This window comes from Hippocampus zosterae, chromosome 9 (genome assembly GCF_025434085.1).
Source record: "Hippocampus zosterae strain Florida chromosome 9, ASM2543408v3, whole genome shotgun sequence".
Taxonomy (NCBI): domain Eukaryota; kingdom Metazoa; phylum Chordata; class Actinopteri; order Syngnathiformes; family Syngnathidae; genus Hippocampus; species Hippocampus zosterae.
Window position 1 is genome coordinate 2,959,163 of NC_067459.1, and position 16,727 is coordinate 2,975,889.

The 16,727-nt window shown below is 47.0% G+C and overlaps 1 protein-coding gene and 1 long non-coding RNA gene across 2 annotated transcripts; both read left to right on the forward strand.

Moving 5' to 3' along the window:
* Positions 1-703: 703 nt before the first annotated feature.
* LOC127607213 (uncharacterized) lies at positions 704-2,418 on the forward strand. The gene is made up of 2 exons (XR_007964021.1): positions 704-2,219; positions 2,360-2,418. It is a non-coding gene; the product is annotated as an uncharacterized LOC127607213 (long non-coding RNA).
* Positions 2,419-11,245: 8,827 nt separating this feature from the next.
* Positions 11,246-15,810, forward strand: LOC127607105 (Krueppel-like factor 15). Its single transcript, XM_052075198.1, is given in 1 exon segment — positions 11,246-15,810. A coding segment is annotated over 1 exon segment (1,272 nt). The 5' UTR covers positions 11,246-11,780; the 3' UTR covers positions 13,053-15,810.
* Positions 15,811-16,727: the final 917 nt, after the last annotated feature.

Sequence of the window (16,727 nt, forward strand, 5' to 3'; positions counted from 1 at the left end):
CCCTTGAAAAGAGGTGCAATGGAGCCTTTGCTTCCCATTGAGAACGGTTCCCCCAAATTTTAGATACTTAGCCGAAATCAAGCCAGAGCTCTCTAAAGTAAAGCTAAGCAGCATATGATCCCTGAGTCATCATGACATCACTGAAAAGCGGCAATTAAAAACTTCATACCTGAGTCATTGGCTACTATCATTTTTTTCCAACCCATGTGCATTCAAATAGATCCCTGCCAACACGAATTGAGATGTTTTCTTCATGTTTATGTTTACATCAATGGCGTCTTTACCTTCGTTCTACTTCACTTTGCATGTCACAGCTTGCAAATAGAGTATTTGCCTTACAACTGACATCATACACGTCCATCTATATATATATTGCGCGTCGTCCCGCACGCGGTCTGTCCTTCCGTCTGTCCCTTTTCAAAACGTACTTACTTCACCGCGCCGCTGCGTGCCGCCACTTCGCCGCTCAGGCAGTGGCTCACTACGATCGCGCGGGCATCTTAGCGAAAAAATGTTGTCTACCCACAAGCATTGCAATGAAATTGTTAGTTATTTAGTAGAGCTAAACATCTCTTTATTTTCGCGATAAGCAATGAAGATGAACAAAAAGTTGAATCAAGCAACAACACTTTTGTGGGCCCACCTTACCAGCCTTCCGCAGGAACTAGCTGATGAGCCGCCCGGAGGGCGGCGAACCAGCTAGTGTTTTAATAATTTTCCACAATTTCCATTTCTCAAATGTGAACTTTTATCGGGCAACAGCGGGATGTTTGAACATTATTTCATGTGTTACGTTGATGTGTTATGTTGATTTGTTGTATTTGGAGCTGTTATTAAATCAGTGAGCCAAACACGTACTAATAAAACAATGAAAAGCACTGTCACTGTTGTGTTTCTTAAGAGGTTGTGTTTTTCAGCAGAACACAGAACCAGACAAAGAAATGCCCCAAAGATCTCCATTACCAAATTGAGAAACACTCCTTGTGGTAAATTTAACACTGAGGGGTGCGGGCAAATGGAATACAATTTGCGGAGGATTGGGACCAGGCTGTCGGAGGATGAGATTAATTGTTGCCTATTTTGAAAGACTGTTTATTAGACAATAACGAGGAAAAAGGGTAGTTTGGGTAGGTTTAACTTGGATTTCTTTTTTATGCCTTGTTGCAGGTTTATATCTGCTTATTAATAGTGAGGGTTGACTCATAGTTTTATTTATTGCATCGCTCATGATTAAGTCAAGTCATATTTATTTGTGTAGCTCTTAATCACAGAAAAGTCTCTTTGGGCCTCCTATGCCTATAGTTCACAAATATTAACGATACTGTAGCCCCTGATTTAACCCCCAACAGGGCGAGGAAATACCTTAAAATTTTGACAAGACAAGGATTCCTTTTATTTTAAAATAAAGAATTTAGAACGTTTTCGGAGTTGGAATGAGACGAACGGGTTTTAAATTGAAACGGTTTGAATATGTCAAAAAAATGTAGAAATTAGAAGTAAGCCACCAAGTTACTTTGGCGAGGGGAATTGGTGGGTGCGGTGCAGACACCAGAGAATGACCAATTCAGTAGACAATGGCGTAATATAAACCCAATTCCAATGACGTTGATTTGCAAATCATGTTTAACCTATATTTAACAGAGTACACTACAAAGACATATTTTTGGGCAGTATGCTTTGGTGCAGCTGGATTGATGGCTGCTGGATGACGAGAGAGGAGCGTCGGCGTGGGGCACGGATGCATATTTGGAACTGAAAGTCACCACTTGGAATTTAAGGCAATTTACATGGCACAGGAAAAAAACAATCTTGAAGTCTGTATTCTGCTCATATTTAGTCATTCTGTATAATCTTACCATGCCCACAGCGTAGCTCGGCGTCCTTGTAACCATCATCTCCTAGAATTGGACTACTCTTGTATTATTCATCTCTTCTTAGTTAGGTTTGATGGTTAAGGTGTTATTTCTCTGTTAGTTGTGTTTGTTCAGACACTTGAAAGAAACAATGTAGAATGCTGTTAGGTATTTCCTGCTCACCGTTTTTACAATCACCTTTAGTGCCCCTCGACCCCCACCACTTTAGGGCCCCCCTCCACAGGACATGTTTAACATCAAAAGAGGAACTGTTATCTCAAGTATCTGTGTTCCTGCCATCACACCAAATGGTGGGTAGTGGTCTGGTCTCACCTCACCGCTCCCAACTTCTTCCAGCCACACCGGGTCAGATGACATGTTACTTTCTTTGTTTCTGGGATTTGCATGCGAGGCGTACATCCCCGCTTCTCATTATCATATTGTCTCTATATAATCTCATGAATTTCTTTCTTTTACGCTTCCTGATTCAAATCTGTACCCCTCAGGAGCCCGAATCGATTCGTAAACTGCAGAAAATTAAAGTAAACCCTTCGAAGGAACTGTTCATCGCCTCCAGCTTTTTTATGTTTACCGACATTCTCCTCATCCGAAATTAATGAACACGTGGAGGAAGAGAAGGCCACTCTTCCCCCAAGAATCTCTTTTTTTGTCAATGGACGTTTCAACTTCTTGTTTACTGTATATTGACACTTGGCTTGTAGCATATGCGTGGGACGTCATGCAGTGATGAGCAGGATGGCTCAAACCGTGCAGGACATGATCCACTGTTGAAAGGACACTATGATTCTCTCCTCTTTCCACTAAATGCTTCACACAACAAGGCGTATGCAGGAATAGTGGTTATGATTGCATGACTCCACGTCTTATGTTAGGTTTTCTCTTATATTATTTTGTTATTTTATGCTAACTGTTCTGTAAAGTGCTTTGTTACGGCCGCTGATGTTGTTGTTGAGTCACCCAAGGTGCCTCAGGATGATCCTGAGTAGCGCTAGACTCGCGCATGCGAGGCTCCTGTGTTCTCCAAAGGAGTTGCCAAGTTGTCGATGGTGCCGGTCCACCAGGAACGCCGGGCAGCGTAGCCAAAGGTGTTCGGCCGACTCTTCTTCCTCGCCACATAACCGGCATCGGTCGTCATCACACATCCCCAACAGATGTTGCCATCGGCGGAGAGAGGGGTGATGGCCGGACCTGAACCGGATCAGGTCGACAAGGTCTTTCCTCGACAAACCTCCTGCTTTTGGAGACAGTAAAGTTTCGGGTGCATAGAGATTCTCAAGTATGAACTGTTGATACCTGCCCCCAGTCAGCTTTATTAAAGTTCATCTTTATTTTTCTGGGTTTGGGTTCCACCTTGAGGGATTCCTTCCATTTAATTATAATGGGAAGGTGGTCGAATGGGAGAGTACGGTGGGTTGACCAGGAGCATTTTTCTATGGTCAGTGGATCCGCTATAGTGACATCAGGTGCACTGAGCCCACTAGCAAAATTAGAGTGGGAGTTGCGAGTGGGGGCTCCACTCGCAACTCCCAACTTGTTGTCGTTGATCCAATCGAAAAGGTTGTAGCCACGGTTATTGGGGTTTGCATAATCATCCCAGGCAAGGTGGTGGGCATAAAATTACCACAGACAAGGCCTTGGGGAGTGGGGAGTTGAGACAGGCAGTCAGCCTCTGCTGTGGCAGAGGCCGAATACTATGAACTTGTTGGTGGGATGTAGATATTAGTGAGAGCAAGTGGGCGGTAGAATGCGGATTTGCTGGAGCTCAATTTGGCCGGAGTTGATCGACAGAGGGTTAGAAAAAGGAATCCCTGCCCTGGTGTAAATCAAAAGACCCCCACCTCTATGAAACTTGGTGCCACTGCCTTCACGGTCCTGGCGGATTACGTCAAATCCGGCCGGGAATAATAGGGGTGGGGTCTTCCAAACCCAGTAGTTTGGTCTTCCAAACCCAGTAGTTCGGGTAGAGTTGGAGACACAAGTAGTACAAGACCACCTTTGCTACCGCCTGAGCCTGTCGAGGGCAGACCTGGTTTCGGGGGCACATTGGACATGGAAGTGCCGACGGCAGGTGAGGCAAACCAAGGGAGTGTTTGAGGAAGTGAGTTTGCCTTTACAGTTTGGGCAGTGAATACTGTATTCGTGCTGAGAGGTAAAATAGAGACAGCAGATGGTGCTGGTGGAAAGGGCGGGATAAGATTTGAAGATGGATTATCATTATCAATATTAAGGCAAGTGTGGCAGGTCCAGCTGGGAATGGAAGTATAGCATGAGATTCAAGTACAGGAACGATGGGTGAGGTTATTGCAGTAATTGCAGGTCATGGGGGTACTGTTGGAGCGGATTGTGGTAAAACAAATGGTGCAGGGGATTGAGGAGGGGAAAGAGCTATGGACTGACTGCACAGCCTGTGTCGACAGAGGTGCTCCAGAGCAGAAGCTGCAGACGAAGCCTGTACAACTCTTTTGTGCTCGAGTCAGGCCGCTACAGGTTCTATGGCACTCCCGTTGGCATAGAGTGCAGACGATAGGAGTAAAGTCACAGCGGATTGTTTTCGAGCAGCCGGCACAGTTAGGGCCGGGATTCTGCTCGATGTTGCCGGCCCGAAGGAGGAGGGACCGGAGGTGCAAGGCGGCTAATACAGCTCAGAGAAAAAATAAATGTAAGTAGTGGGGTGGGGGATCTCCCGCAGGACACCACTTGGAGGTTCCATGATGTCGTCCTGTACTGCTGATGTCGTGAAAGCATATAAATAAGTGTGGACTGTAAAATGTTCAGAATGAACAAATAATCATAAACTTGATAACTAATGTCTGAAACACGTTCACAAAAATCTGAGAGAGGTGGCAACAAAAAGACTGAGAAAGTTGAGGAATGCTCATCAAAAACCTATTTGGAGTAGGCTAACCAGGAATAACTGGGTGGAAAGGAGCCTCACTGAATTGTTCAGTCATTCACAAGCAAAGATGGGATGAGTTTCACCTCTTTGTGAACAACTGTGAGAAAACGGTGAAACAGTTTAAGGACAATGTTCCTCAACGAACAATGTATTATAATTTAAGGATTTTATCATCCATGGTCCACATTATCGTCAAAAGGTTCCAGAATCTGGAGAAATCGCTTCATGTCAGCGGCAAGGCGGAAAACCAACATTGCATGCCCGTTACCTCGGGTCTCTTAGGTGGAACTGCATCAAAAACCGACATCGATGTGTGAAAGATTCCACCCCATTGGCTCAGGAACACTTCAGAAAACCAATGCCAGCAAAATCAGTTCCGCGCTACATCCGCAAGTGCAACTTAAAACTTGACTAGGCAAAACAAAAGGGATTTATCAACAACACCCAGAAAAGCCACCAGCAATTTTGATTTTCGAGGTAGTTAAGACAGGGGTGAAGAGGTCAAGGACCTCTAAGTTCAGCTTCTGCATATTATGGCGTGCCGGGTGGAGGTGTCAGGTTCCGGGCTTGGTTGGAGGAGGTTCGAGCAGAGTTTAGCTTGCTTGTCTGCCAAGTCATTGCCAAGAAGCTTACAATGGCCCAAAGATTACCTGCACTCTCTCTTTGGAGCCCAAGGCCGCAATTGATGATTGGACAGCAGTGAACTTGGGGTCAACCGGACTGAGGTTTGAAAGTGTATCAGCTAAAGACCTGCAATCTGTTATGATGGATGCAGAAGACCACTCTTTGTGTTGCTGCAGCCATTTTATGGTGCTAAGCATTGCAGATTTATCTAAGTGGAAGGAACTGCTGAAGGTCCCTGTGGGTGCATAACAGTTGTGAATAGTAAAGTCAACTCAAAAAATCACCATAGCATTTCCGTTGAGCGTCGATCCATCATTACAAATCAGAGTTCCCCAGCCGCCGGGCCGCAGACCGGTACCGGGCCGCACAGAAAGAATAAATAACTTGTTTTCCTTCCATTTTATTCATTTCGGAATCTGAAAGATGTTTTATTTTGAAAAATTACCAGATTCTTTTCTATATCAGTCTACAGTATGTTATTCTTGATGCAGGTGAATGTGTGCTTCTCGGTGACGTGATAGTTTACTGCATAAAAAAACAAACGTCTTTGAAAAGTTTTTACGGGGAGGCGAAAAGGCCCAGCCAGGAGACAGAAGAGCCTATGAGTTTCAAGAAAGAGAAGGCTACATTTAATAGACAGTATCAGGAGTCCTATTTCAAATACAGCTTTAGACAAAGCCAGACAAAGGAGATTGTTGTGGACTCCAGAAAGACACACCCCCAGCATGTGCCACTGACCATTAACGGTGCCACAGTGGAGAGCGTGAGCAACACCAAGTTCCTGGGGGTGCATATCTCTGAAGACCTGTCCTGGAGCCACAATACCTCATCATTGGCCAAAAAAGCCAACCAGCGCGTGTACTTCCTCCGCAAACTGAGGAGAGCAAGAGTCCCGCCCCCAATCATGCAGACATTTTATACAAGCACCATTGAGAGCATCCTATCCGGCTGCATCACTGTGTGGTATGGTGCTTGCATTGTGCCCTGCCAAAAGACTTTGCAGCGCACCGTCAGAGCAGCTGAGAAGATCATTGGTGTGTCTCTCCCCCCACTCGTCATCACTTTTCCACAACAGCATTTTGGGTTGTTTTGGGCGGGCTTCTATAACAATTGCCACTGGCATTTCTTGAGGTACACCAGGTTTTTTTGGTACCAGTGGAGGAAGGCCCATCCTGAGACCAAGAGTTTAACGGCATGTATTTGGAAAGAAACCGAACTTTCATCACTGAAGGTGTAGGCAGGGATAACATTAAATTTTATACGTACATGTGCATATGGTTTAAAAATTCCTTTATAAATCTCGTTAGTGCATTACTATATTTTTCAATACCAATTACTTAAGCTACCCTGAAAAGTGATGTAACCAATTATAGTTCTCTAACTGTCCCGTAAACAAGCAGCGCCAAACATTTACACACTCTGCTTCTAGCTGCCCAATGTGGTGTTTCCTACATGGCGTTTTTTCCTGGCAGGGTTTATTTGGGGTCACTCAGATCCTGCAAGCAGGGGCCCAGCATAGGGAGTGTGGATTGACCCAGGAAAGAAATTAATTGTGGTAATTTTCCAATGCCCTCAGCGCCCTATCAATTTTTAAAACATTTATTTCTGGACCATTAATGTCATATGTTCAACTTGGCAAAGAGCAGCAGGTGGAGGAAATCATTTTAGCTTTTGAAACTCTTATCATTTTTGTACAGATTTTTTTGGCAGTATGAAGAGAAATGATCCTGGACATAATGTATTTGTGTCCTTGCACATCTTGAAATGCTCCATATGAAAGTGACTCATTATTGTTATAAAGTTATACTTGCAGTAGCTCTGTCAAATGTTAATTTTAGTAAATTCCAAGGGCTACTAAAAATGGACAGTGGGCTGCAAATGGCCCCCGGGGGCTAATTTGGACATCCCTGCTGGAGTGCAACTCAAGAGTTGAAAGTTGGATTTTGCTACAAATTCTTACAATGTGTGTGGGTTTTTTTTTCTATTAAGATTGCCTGGCTGGATGTTGCTGGCCCTGATGATAACTTGTCCTCTTGTAAGGAGCGACGGCCCGGCGAAGTGAAGTACTCGAAGAGCGGTGGTACACTGCTTTATTTCAGCAAACATGCGATCATTTATATACCAGCAAAGCGGACGTTAGTGTAAACAAACGTCCAGCCCACCCGGGGGCTGTGATTGGTTGGTAGCGAGCGGCAGCGGGGGCCGCCGATTGGCTGATCAGTCTCACTCCGCGAAATTCAAATGTCGGAGTTCTCAGAGGGTATTTGTGGTTGCTACAAATACTCCCCTGTTAGAAAGTCCTTGGCAGGCTGAGTCCGAGAGTCCGTATTAGGATGGTGATGAAAGTTCATGGTTGGGCGTGCAGGCGGTCGGGCGGGCGGACGGCGCGTCCGGCTCGAGTGATGGTCAGCGGCGCGGGTTCGTCGTCGTCGTGGTAGGCCGGTTTCAGGCGGTCGATTGAGACCCAATCCTGTCGACCATGGATGTTGAGGCGGTAGGCCTTGTCGTTACGTTGCTCCACGGCGTACGGGCCGCGGTATGGTCGAGTTAGAGGCGGGCGGTGGGCGTCGTTCCTTACGAAAACGTGAGTACAGGTTAACAGCGACTTCGGTACTCGTCTGCTGCGCTGGTCTTGGTAGGTCTGGAGTACGGGTCGGTACTTTCCGACGGTGCGTCGGAGATCGGCGAGATAGGCCGTGGAGTCGGCGGCGTCTTGGCTGGAAGGGAAGAACTTCCCGGGAACGGCGATGGTTTCACCGAATACCATCTCGGCTGAGGAGACACCGAGACCTTCTTTCGGAGTCGTCCGCATTCCGAGAAGTACCCAGGGCAATTGGGCACTCCAGTCTGGTCCGGTGCAGCGGGCCATGAGCGCTGCCTTCAACGTGCGGTGAGTGCGCTCGGCCATTCCGTTGGCGGCGGGGTTGAAAGCAGTCGTATGATGCACGGTCGTTCCCATGAGCTGACCAAGGGCGGTCCAGAGCTGTGACGTGAATGAAAAACCTCGGTCGGAGGTGATATCGTCAGGAACTCCGAATCTGCTGACCCAGCCTTGGAGAAGGGCGGCGGCGCAGTCTTGTGCAGTGGCTCCTTTCATTGGGATCGCCTCAGGCCATCGAGTCGACCGCTCGGTGGACGTGAAGAGATACTGGTAGCCGTCTGAAGGTGGCAGCGGTCCAACTATGTCGACGTGAAGATGGCCGAAGCGACGTCGGGGTTGTGGAAACTGGCCGATACCGGATTCTGTATGTCGGCCGATCTTACTGGCTTGGCATTGGAGGCAGTTGCGAGCCCAGGCTCGTACGTCTTTGTTGATTCCATGCCATACAAACTTCTCGGTCATCAGTTTGGCGGTTGATCTTCCAGACGGGTGTGATAAACCATGGATGATATCGAACATTTGACGTTGGAGCGTTTTTGGGATGAGTGGCCGAGGGCGTTGCCTGCTCACATCGCAGAGTAAGGTGCGTCCGTCGTCGCCAAACGGTACGTCTTCCCATCTCAAGCCTGTGACGGACTGACGATAGTCAGCGGTGCCCTTCTGATCAGCCACTTGGGCGTCGGCGATGGCTCCGTAGTCGACGCCAAGATGGACGGCGTCGATTTCCACTCATGACAGGGCGTCGGCTACTGGATTCTTTTCACCAGGGACGTACTCTATCTCACATCCGAATTCTGCGATGGCGGAGAGATGACGCTGCTGACGGGCGGACTACGGGTCCCCAGCTTTGGTGAAGGCGTGTACGAGGGGGCGGTGGTCGGTACGGATCTTGAACGGCGTTCCTTCCAGCAGGTGGCGGAAATGTCGCACAGCCAGGTATACGGCGAGAAGTTCGCGGTCGAACGTACTGTATCGGGTTTCAGGTTGGCGTAACTTCTGACTGAAGAATCCCAGAGGCTGCGGGATACCGTTGATGACCTGCTCCACCACACCTCCTACAGCAACGTTACTTGCGTCGGTCGTCAGTTGAAGCGGAGCCGCCGGCTTCGGGAATGTCAATGTCGCGGCCTTGGCGAGGGCGGCTTTTGTAGCTTCGAATGATTTGCTCTGGGTGGGGGTCCATTTCAGGTGTTCCGGGTTGCCGCTGAGCGCATCGTATAGCGGGGCCATGACGTGGGCGAGGCGAGGCAGGAAACGATGGTAATAGTTCACCATCCCAGTGAACTCTTAGAGAGTCTTGATCGTTTTCGGCGTAGGGAACTTGTGGATGGCGTTGACTTTAGCGGGCAGGGGGCGGACTCCGGAAACGTCGATTTCGTAACCGAGGAATTCTACTTTCGACGCGCCGAAAATGCACTTGTCTCGTCGTACTACCAAGCCGTTGTCGCGGAGCAGTTGGAGGACGTTTCGGACGTGGTCGTGATGTTCTGCCTTCGTCTTCGAATGGATGAGTATGTCGTCGACGTAACATACACAGTACGACAGTTCGCCGAGGATGCTGTCCATGAGGCGTTGAAAGGTGGCGCCGGAGTTGCGAAGACCGAACGTTGAGTAGTAGAAGACGTAGGAGCCGAACGGCGTGATGATCGCTGTTTGGGCGAGAGGCGTCGGAACTTGGAATAGATGGGTGGTCCTTTTGTCTCGATATGGTGGAAGATTCCGTGTTTCGCTGCTTTCCCCGGCGTCTGGTGAAGTTCGGGTTTGAAGACGTCGGCGTACTCGGTTAGTAGGTGCTCGTATGGGTCGTTGGTTGTGATTGCACAGGCATTGACGTTTTCTTGGACCCGGGCGACGAGGTCGGTGGACTGGAACGATTGGAGATTCAGCATTCTTCGGTTGCCGACATCGACCAGTAGGTTATGGTGCCCGAGGAAATCGGCTCCGAGCAGTGGTGTCCTCACGTCAGCGATAATGAAGTCCCAGGCGTATCGGCGGTTGGCGATCTTGATGTGGATGCGGCGGCATCCATACGTGGCGATGGGCGTACCATTGGCGGCCACGAGTTTGACTTGGCATGGCTGGTTGTGACGTCGGTTTTGGTCTGTGGCGGGGTAGATGGAGCGGCATGCTCCGGTGTCGACCAGGAATTCGCGATTGGAGATGGCATCGGTGACGTAGAACCCCTGGTTCGGGTTGGCGATCGTGCAAACGTAACTGTGATAAGGGCGCCACGCCGCCGGCGTTACTGTCGGCGGGTGGCCGTCGCGTTTTTTGAGAACTAGCAGTTCGGGAGGCAGTTTCTCGCGTCTTTGCCGAACTTGTTATGGTAGCTGCAAATACCAGACGGTAGCATGTAGCCGCGGGACCACTGGTTCTGGGGCGGAGCTTGACGGCGATCATGCGGTGGGCCTGGACGGTGGCGTACGGCATTGATGTCTGCGTCCACATTGGGCGGGGCTAGTGCGCTGCAGGCGGCGGCGACCGGCGTCGATTTTTCGGCGGCTCTGGTCGCGGTAATCAGGTCATCGGCTTTGGCGACTAGTGCGGACATTGACAGTGTATTGGCGTCGTGGAGGGCGGCGCGAACTGAGGACGGGATGGACTGTAGCCATAGTTCGCGCATGAGGTCGACTTTGCGAGGCTGGCCAGTAGACGGATCGGCGCCGGGTAGTCGGGCGAGTGACTGCATCTCGTTCCACAAACTGAGAGCTGTGCGGTCGCCTAGATCCTGACTGGGCATGGCGAGCAGTCGTTTGGCGCGGGCGCTGACGGTAAGAGTATACTCTTTCAGCAGGTGATCTTTCAACGAGTCGTACGTGATTTCGTCGTCTTGCTGGTCCAACCATGCCGAAACGTGCTGGAAAACGCCGTCGGGGATGGCTTCTAAGACGTAGTCCGCTTTTGTTCTCGGATCTGTGACTTTCCGGAGGCGGAATTGTACTTCGGCCCGGCGAAACCAGGAAACGGGTTCCTGAGTGCTGAAAGGCGGCAGTTTCACCGAGACGGCGTGGATTGTGAGGTTGTTGTCGGACGGCGTCTGCGGTTCCGACCGGGTCGGGAGCAGGCCGTTGGAAAGCGGTGGAGTTGTCGACATCTTGAGTCTCGAAGGTTGCGTGTTGAGAACGGCGAAGGGTCACCAGTTGTAAGGAGCGACGGCCCGGCGAAGTGAAGTACTCGAAGAGCGGTGGTACACTGCTTTATTTCAGCAAACATGCGATCATTTATACACCAGCAAAGCGGACGTTAGTGTAAACAAACGTCCAGCCCACCCGGGGGCTGTGATTGGTTGGTAGCGAGCGGCAGCGGGGGCCGCCGATTGGCTGATCAGTCTCACGGCGCGAAATTCAAATGTCGGAGTTCTCAGAGGGCATTTGTGGTTGCTACACTCTGTGACATGTTTCACATCAGAAAGAATTCTAATGACCCAGATTACAGTTGTCCCCCAAAAAAGAAAAGCAAAGAAAAACATCTGAGCAGATTTTGAGCAATTTGGCACTTGCCCGTGATGGTAGATATCTCTCAGAAGACAAATGCTTCTCAGCGCTCTGACACAGTGACAGAGTTTGACTGCCAGGTGGCAACATCACTATTTTCAGAGGATGACCCGAGTGAGTGCTCAGGCCCCCGTTCCTGTTCGAGCTCAGACTCACAGATTCTCAGCTCCAGCTTTTGCAGCAACTCAAGTGCTGATAGCCAGGACAGCATCCTGGACCACTTGCTGTGCCAAGCTTCATTCAGAGGTACCAGCAATGTCCCGTCAACCACCACGGCACCTTCCTTCCACTGTGACTTACATTGTGACAGCACCTGGATAAAATGGAAGGTTTTGACCTTTTGTGCTCAAATGCAAACAAGCACAATAGAGCCTACGCTGGAGGAAATTGAAGAATTCCTGGAGTAGAATATGGAGGTTGTGAAGCAGGAAACACAAGTGGATGGACTAAGTATAGAAATAACATCAGAGGACTATCTAGGTATCGATGTTGGACTGGAGTATTGTTGAGAGGCTTCCTCTGAGCCAACGGTAAAGTCTGATACAAAGTGTTCGGACCAAACTGTTTCTACTGCCAATACTGTTAGCATGACCTCTGTTGAGACTAAAACCCTGTCATGTAACCACACACATGTATCCAATAAAGACAACAAAAAGACCTCCGATGGCAACCCTTTACTGACTGACGCTAATAAAGAACGAACACCAGTCATCCTTCAGTTTCAGCCCCTTCACTCAAAGCGGGAGCCAGCAGTGGTTCCTCCGACAACTGCAGCCCAGCTCCCACGAAAGGCTCCCAATGGCAAACCTTCACTGAATGATGCTAACAAAAAACAAACACCAGTCATCCTTCAGAATCAACCGCTTCACTCAAAGCAGGGGCTGACAGTGGTGCCTCTTACACCTGTAGCCCACCTCCCATGGCCTCCCGTAGCTTCAGACCTTAAATTTGCACAGCGACTGGTCAACATCCAAGGTCAAACCTTTTCCCTGGTACTGCACATTCTGCCTTACTCCCACCTTAATATCTCTTCAAAGTTTGTACGCATCGCTCCTGTCCCCAATGCAGCCACGCCTCAAAACATCGGAGATAACTTGGCCAAACAAGAATCAGGGATACTCATTGGAGGTCAAAAGTTTCAGAAGAACCCAGTGGCAGACCTTATTAAAATGCACAAATGCAATTTTTCTGGCTGCACCAAAATGTACACAAAGAGCAGCCACCTGAAGGCACATCTGAGAAGACACACTGGAGAAAAACCTTTCGCCTGCAACTGGCAATGATGTGGATAGCGGTGAGTACGAGATCTAAGAATGTCTCCAAAGCAAGCAGCATAGTTTGGTTCATAAGTTTGCTTTTTTGTGTGCGTGTGTGTGTTTCCATTGTAAAGTGCTGTGTGGCGCTTTGTTGTGAGTTGATGCTGCAGTCTGTTGATTGGTTGACATAAAATAATCACTTCATTGTTACAGTGGAAAGGACCACCATCACTATATTTCCTATACTGTCTATCATGTTCATGGTCAGCGGTCCCGTGGTCCAGTGGTTAGCGTGTCGATCTCACAGTGTGGAGTTTGCATGTTCTCCCCGTGCCTTCATGGGTTTTCTTCGGGTACTTCGCTTTCCTCCCACATTCCAAAACCATGTATGGCAGGTTCATGGAACACTCTAAATTGTCCCTAGGTGTGACTGTGAGCGCAGATAGTTGTTTGTCTTTGTGTGCCCTGCGATTGGCTGGCAATCGGTTCAGGGCGTCCCCGCCTACTGCCCGATAATTATCACAATATTGCAGGGAGTTTGCCGATTTGCAGGGAGTTTGCCGATATGTTTAAAAAAATATCTTGTGAGCAAGAATCAGACCGGGTTTTTGCTTTAAATTTGCTTGTGTGTATGTTCTGTAGAACGCCAAATATAAATAAACAAGAGCAAGTGCATATAAATGTCTTGTCTATACAATGTTCATTAGTTGAGGTCATAATTATACGTAACAATAACCTCATTATACATGAACTACCTACAATAACTAATAACACTTAACATTGAGACACTTACTTGCTACTCATATGTACCATAAGTACCTCACTGCGCCGACCCAACCTACGCCACATATTAAGCTTTGAACTACGACAACAGCTAAGCTAGCCTAGCTGATGTAATGATGGTCAGCAGACAAGGTTTAAGTATTACGTGACTTTTAATAACAACGTGGCATAGTCATCAAACATGCTGTGTGCTCACTCGCAGTCACTTTCTGGAACTCCCCCTTAGAGGCGGGACCTCTCAATCATCTGGAGTATGACGTACAGTACAAACGTTCATAAAACACTTCTCATGTAATAATAGCCTATTATATGACAGCCAACATTGCGCTCGAAGTCAGACGGACACATTTTTTCTGATCATCAGTGTGTTTTCCGTATTGACCAAACATATATTTTTATTCGAGCGAGGGTGAGCACACACACATGAATCAAATCAATTTGTGGAGGAACTCAAAACATTCCCTTTCATCTGCCAATACACTATATACATGCTGATTTATATGAGCATGGCTATTTAACATAGGTGGCCAAAACATGCCAAATTCAAATGAACCCTTACATTATGTTAAGGGTCAATTTGACCCGTTTCAGTTTTTGCGGTGACCAAAGCACAAGATATCCTTTCTTTTTCTTCATGAAATTTAGTGACTTTTGTTCATCTAGGGTCATGAACTGGTGTGTAAAATCTGGACACTCTGATGTGTAGTGGGATGTCTGTGCACAGTTTGAATACAAATATGATGTTGGGGGTCATTTTGACCCAGACACTTTAATGTGGGCAAGCAGCTTTTCAGATCCAAAAGAAACATGTCTAATTGATGAACAGTACTTTGTTTTGACTGCTCAGTGACTGCCAGATACCCAGCCAGGTATGTGTAGAGGAGGAACTTTCTTTCATTTGACTCGTCACTCTTCTCATGTCATTTCTTTGACCAACATACCAAAAATGAGCTCCAGAAGATTTACAGCTGAATAAGCTTCATCACAGAGTTTGAACTGGGGTAGTGATGCAGAGGAAGCTATTTCAGAGACAGAGGATTTTTCTGGCACGTATGGCATCAAAATGTGGGCAGCCTGTGATGCAATATCTAGTTTTGCATGGAATATGCAAGTGCATACTGGAAAGCGGCGGCCCGTTAGTCCAGTGGTGAGCACGTCGACTTCACAGTGCAGAGGTACCGGGTTCAATTCCAGCTCCGGCCTCCCTGTGTGGAGTTTGCATGTTCTCCCCGCGCCTGGGTGGGTTTTCTCCGGGTACTGCGGTTTCCTCCCACAATCCAAAAACATGTATGGCAGGCTGATTGAACGCTCTAAATTGTCCCTAGGCGTGAATGTGAACGTGGATGGTTGTTCGTCTCTGTGTGCCCTGCGATTGGCTGGCAACCGACGAAGACAGCTGGGATAGGCTGCAGCCCCCCCGACCCTAGTGAGGATCAAGTGGTTCAGAAAATGGATGGATACCTGAAAGCTACGTGGAGGAGCATCTGAGAAGATTCAGATGATGCGTGTGGTGCTGAGGATGAGTGAAGGACTGCAAAGTCATAACTTCTTTACAATACTGTATTACGGCCTTGGAGATGAAGTTCAGGAGAGAAAGCTGACTATGTTGGCAACAGTTTGTTTGTTTTTGTTTGTTTATTGAACATAAAACATATACAGTAATAATTTGACAGAAAATAAGGTAGATAAAAAAGTAAAAAGAAAGAAATCAGTCTTCATTCAACACAGCAATTATGTTCAAGGGAGTAGGATGAAGTAAAAAACTTATCTAGTCCTACCCCGTTATGCGTTTATATCTACTAAATAATTTTTATATCATTCAGAAAAGAAAAAGTAAGAAGAGGTCTCCATTAAGGCTCATACTTTACCCTTAACCGTGATATTTTTACAACTTTTGGTTTGTATCGGGATTATATAGATCCTCACCCTGGCACTCTTGTGTCAATTTTCTCTTGTATTCATAATGGATATTTCAATACCTTTCTCTATTTATCAACTTAGTTCTGATTTCGAGGTCCGTTTCGAGATTATTCCACAGATTAACACCTTTGGTAGATACACTTCTTTGCTTGATGTTTGTTCTTGTTTTGAGTTTTTTGAATAAGTTGGTACCTCTTAATTCATAGTTGCTTTCTCGAATTTCAAAAAACTTCGGAATGTTTTGGCAGAGCAGGTTATTGTGTGCTTTGTACATTAATTGGGTGATTTTAAAGTCAACCAGGTCATAAAATTTCATCGTATTTAATTTGATAAATAGTGGATTTGTGGGTTCCGTATATTTTGATCTATTAATAATTCGAATTGCTTTTTTTTGTAGTTTGAGAATAGGGAGTGTGTTTGTTTTGCAGGCATTTCCCCATATTTCCACACAGTAGGTCATATATGGTAATAATAATGAAGTGTATAATGTGTACAAAGATCTCTTATTTAGCACTTCCTTGGTTTTGTAGAGGATCCCTACGGTCTTGGCTATTTTTCTTTTTACGTTATCGATATGTGGTTTCCAACATAGTTTTGAGTCTATTACTAATCCGAGAAACTTGGTTTCATACGCTCTTTCTATTTCAATTGAGTTTACCATAATTTTAGCTTGGTGTTTGATTGGTCTTGTGCCAAAAACAATTGACTTCGATTTTTCAGGTTAAGTGACAATTTAATTACAATTTATTTCTTTTTTAATTCGTTTTCTACGGTTAATAATATAATAATACATCACATTTGTAAGCGCCTTTCACAACACTCAAGGACACTGTACAGCCAAGACCAATAGTAAAACACAGATAAAATAATAAATAAAGAAAGAAAGATTTAAGGCGGGTAGGCAAGTCTGAATAGGTGGGTTTTGAGCTGGGTTTTGAATAAGGAAAGAGAGTCAATATTACGAATGTTGGGAGGAAGTGAGTTCCAGAGTTTGGGGGC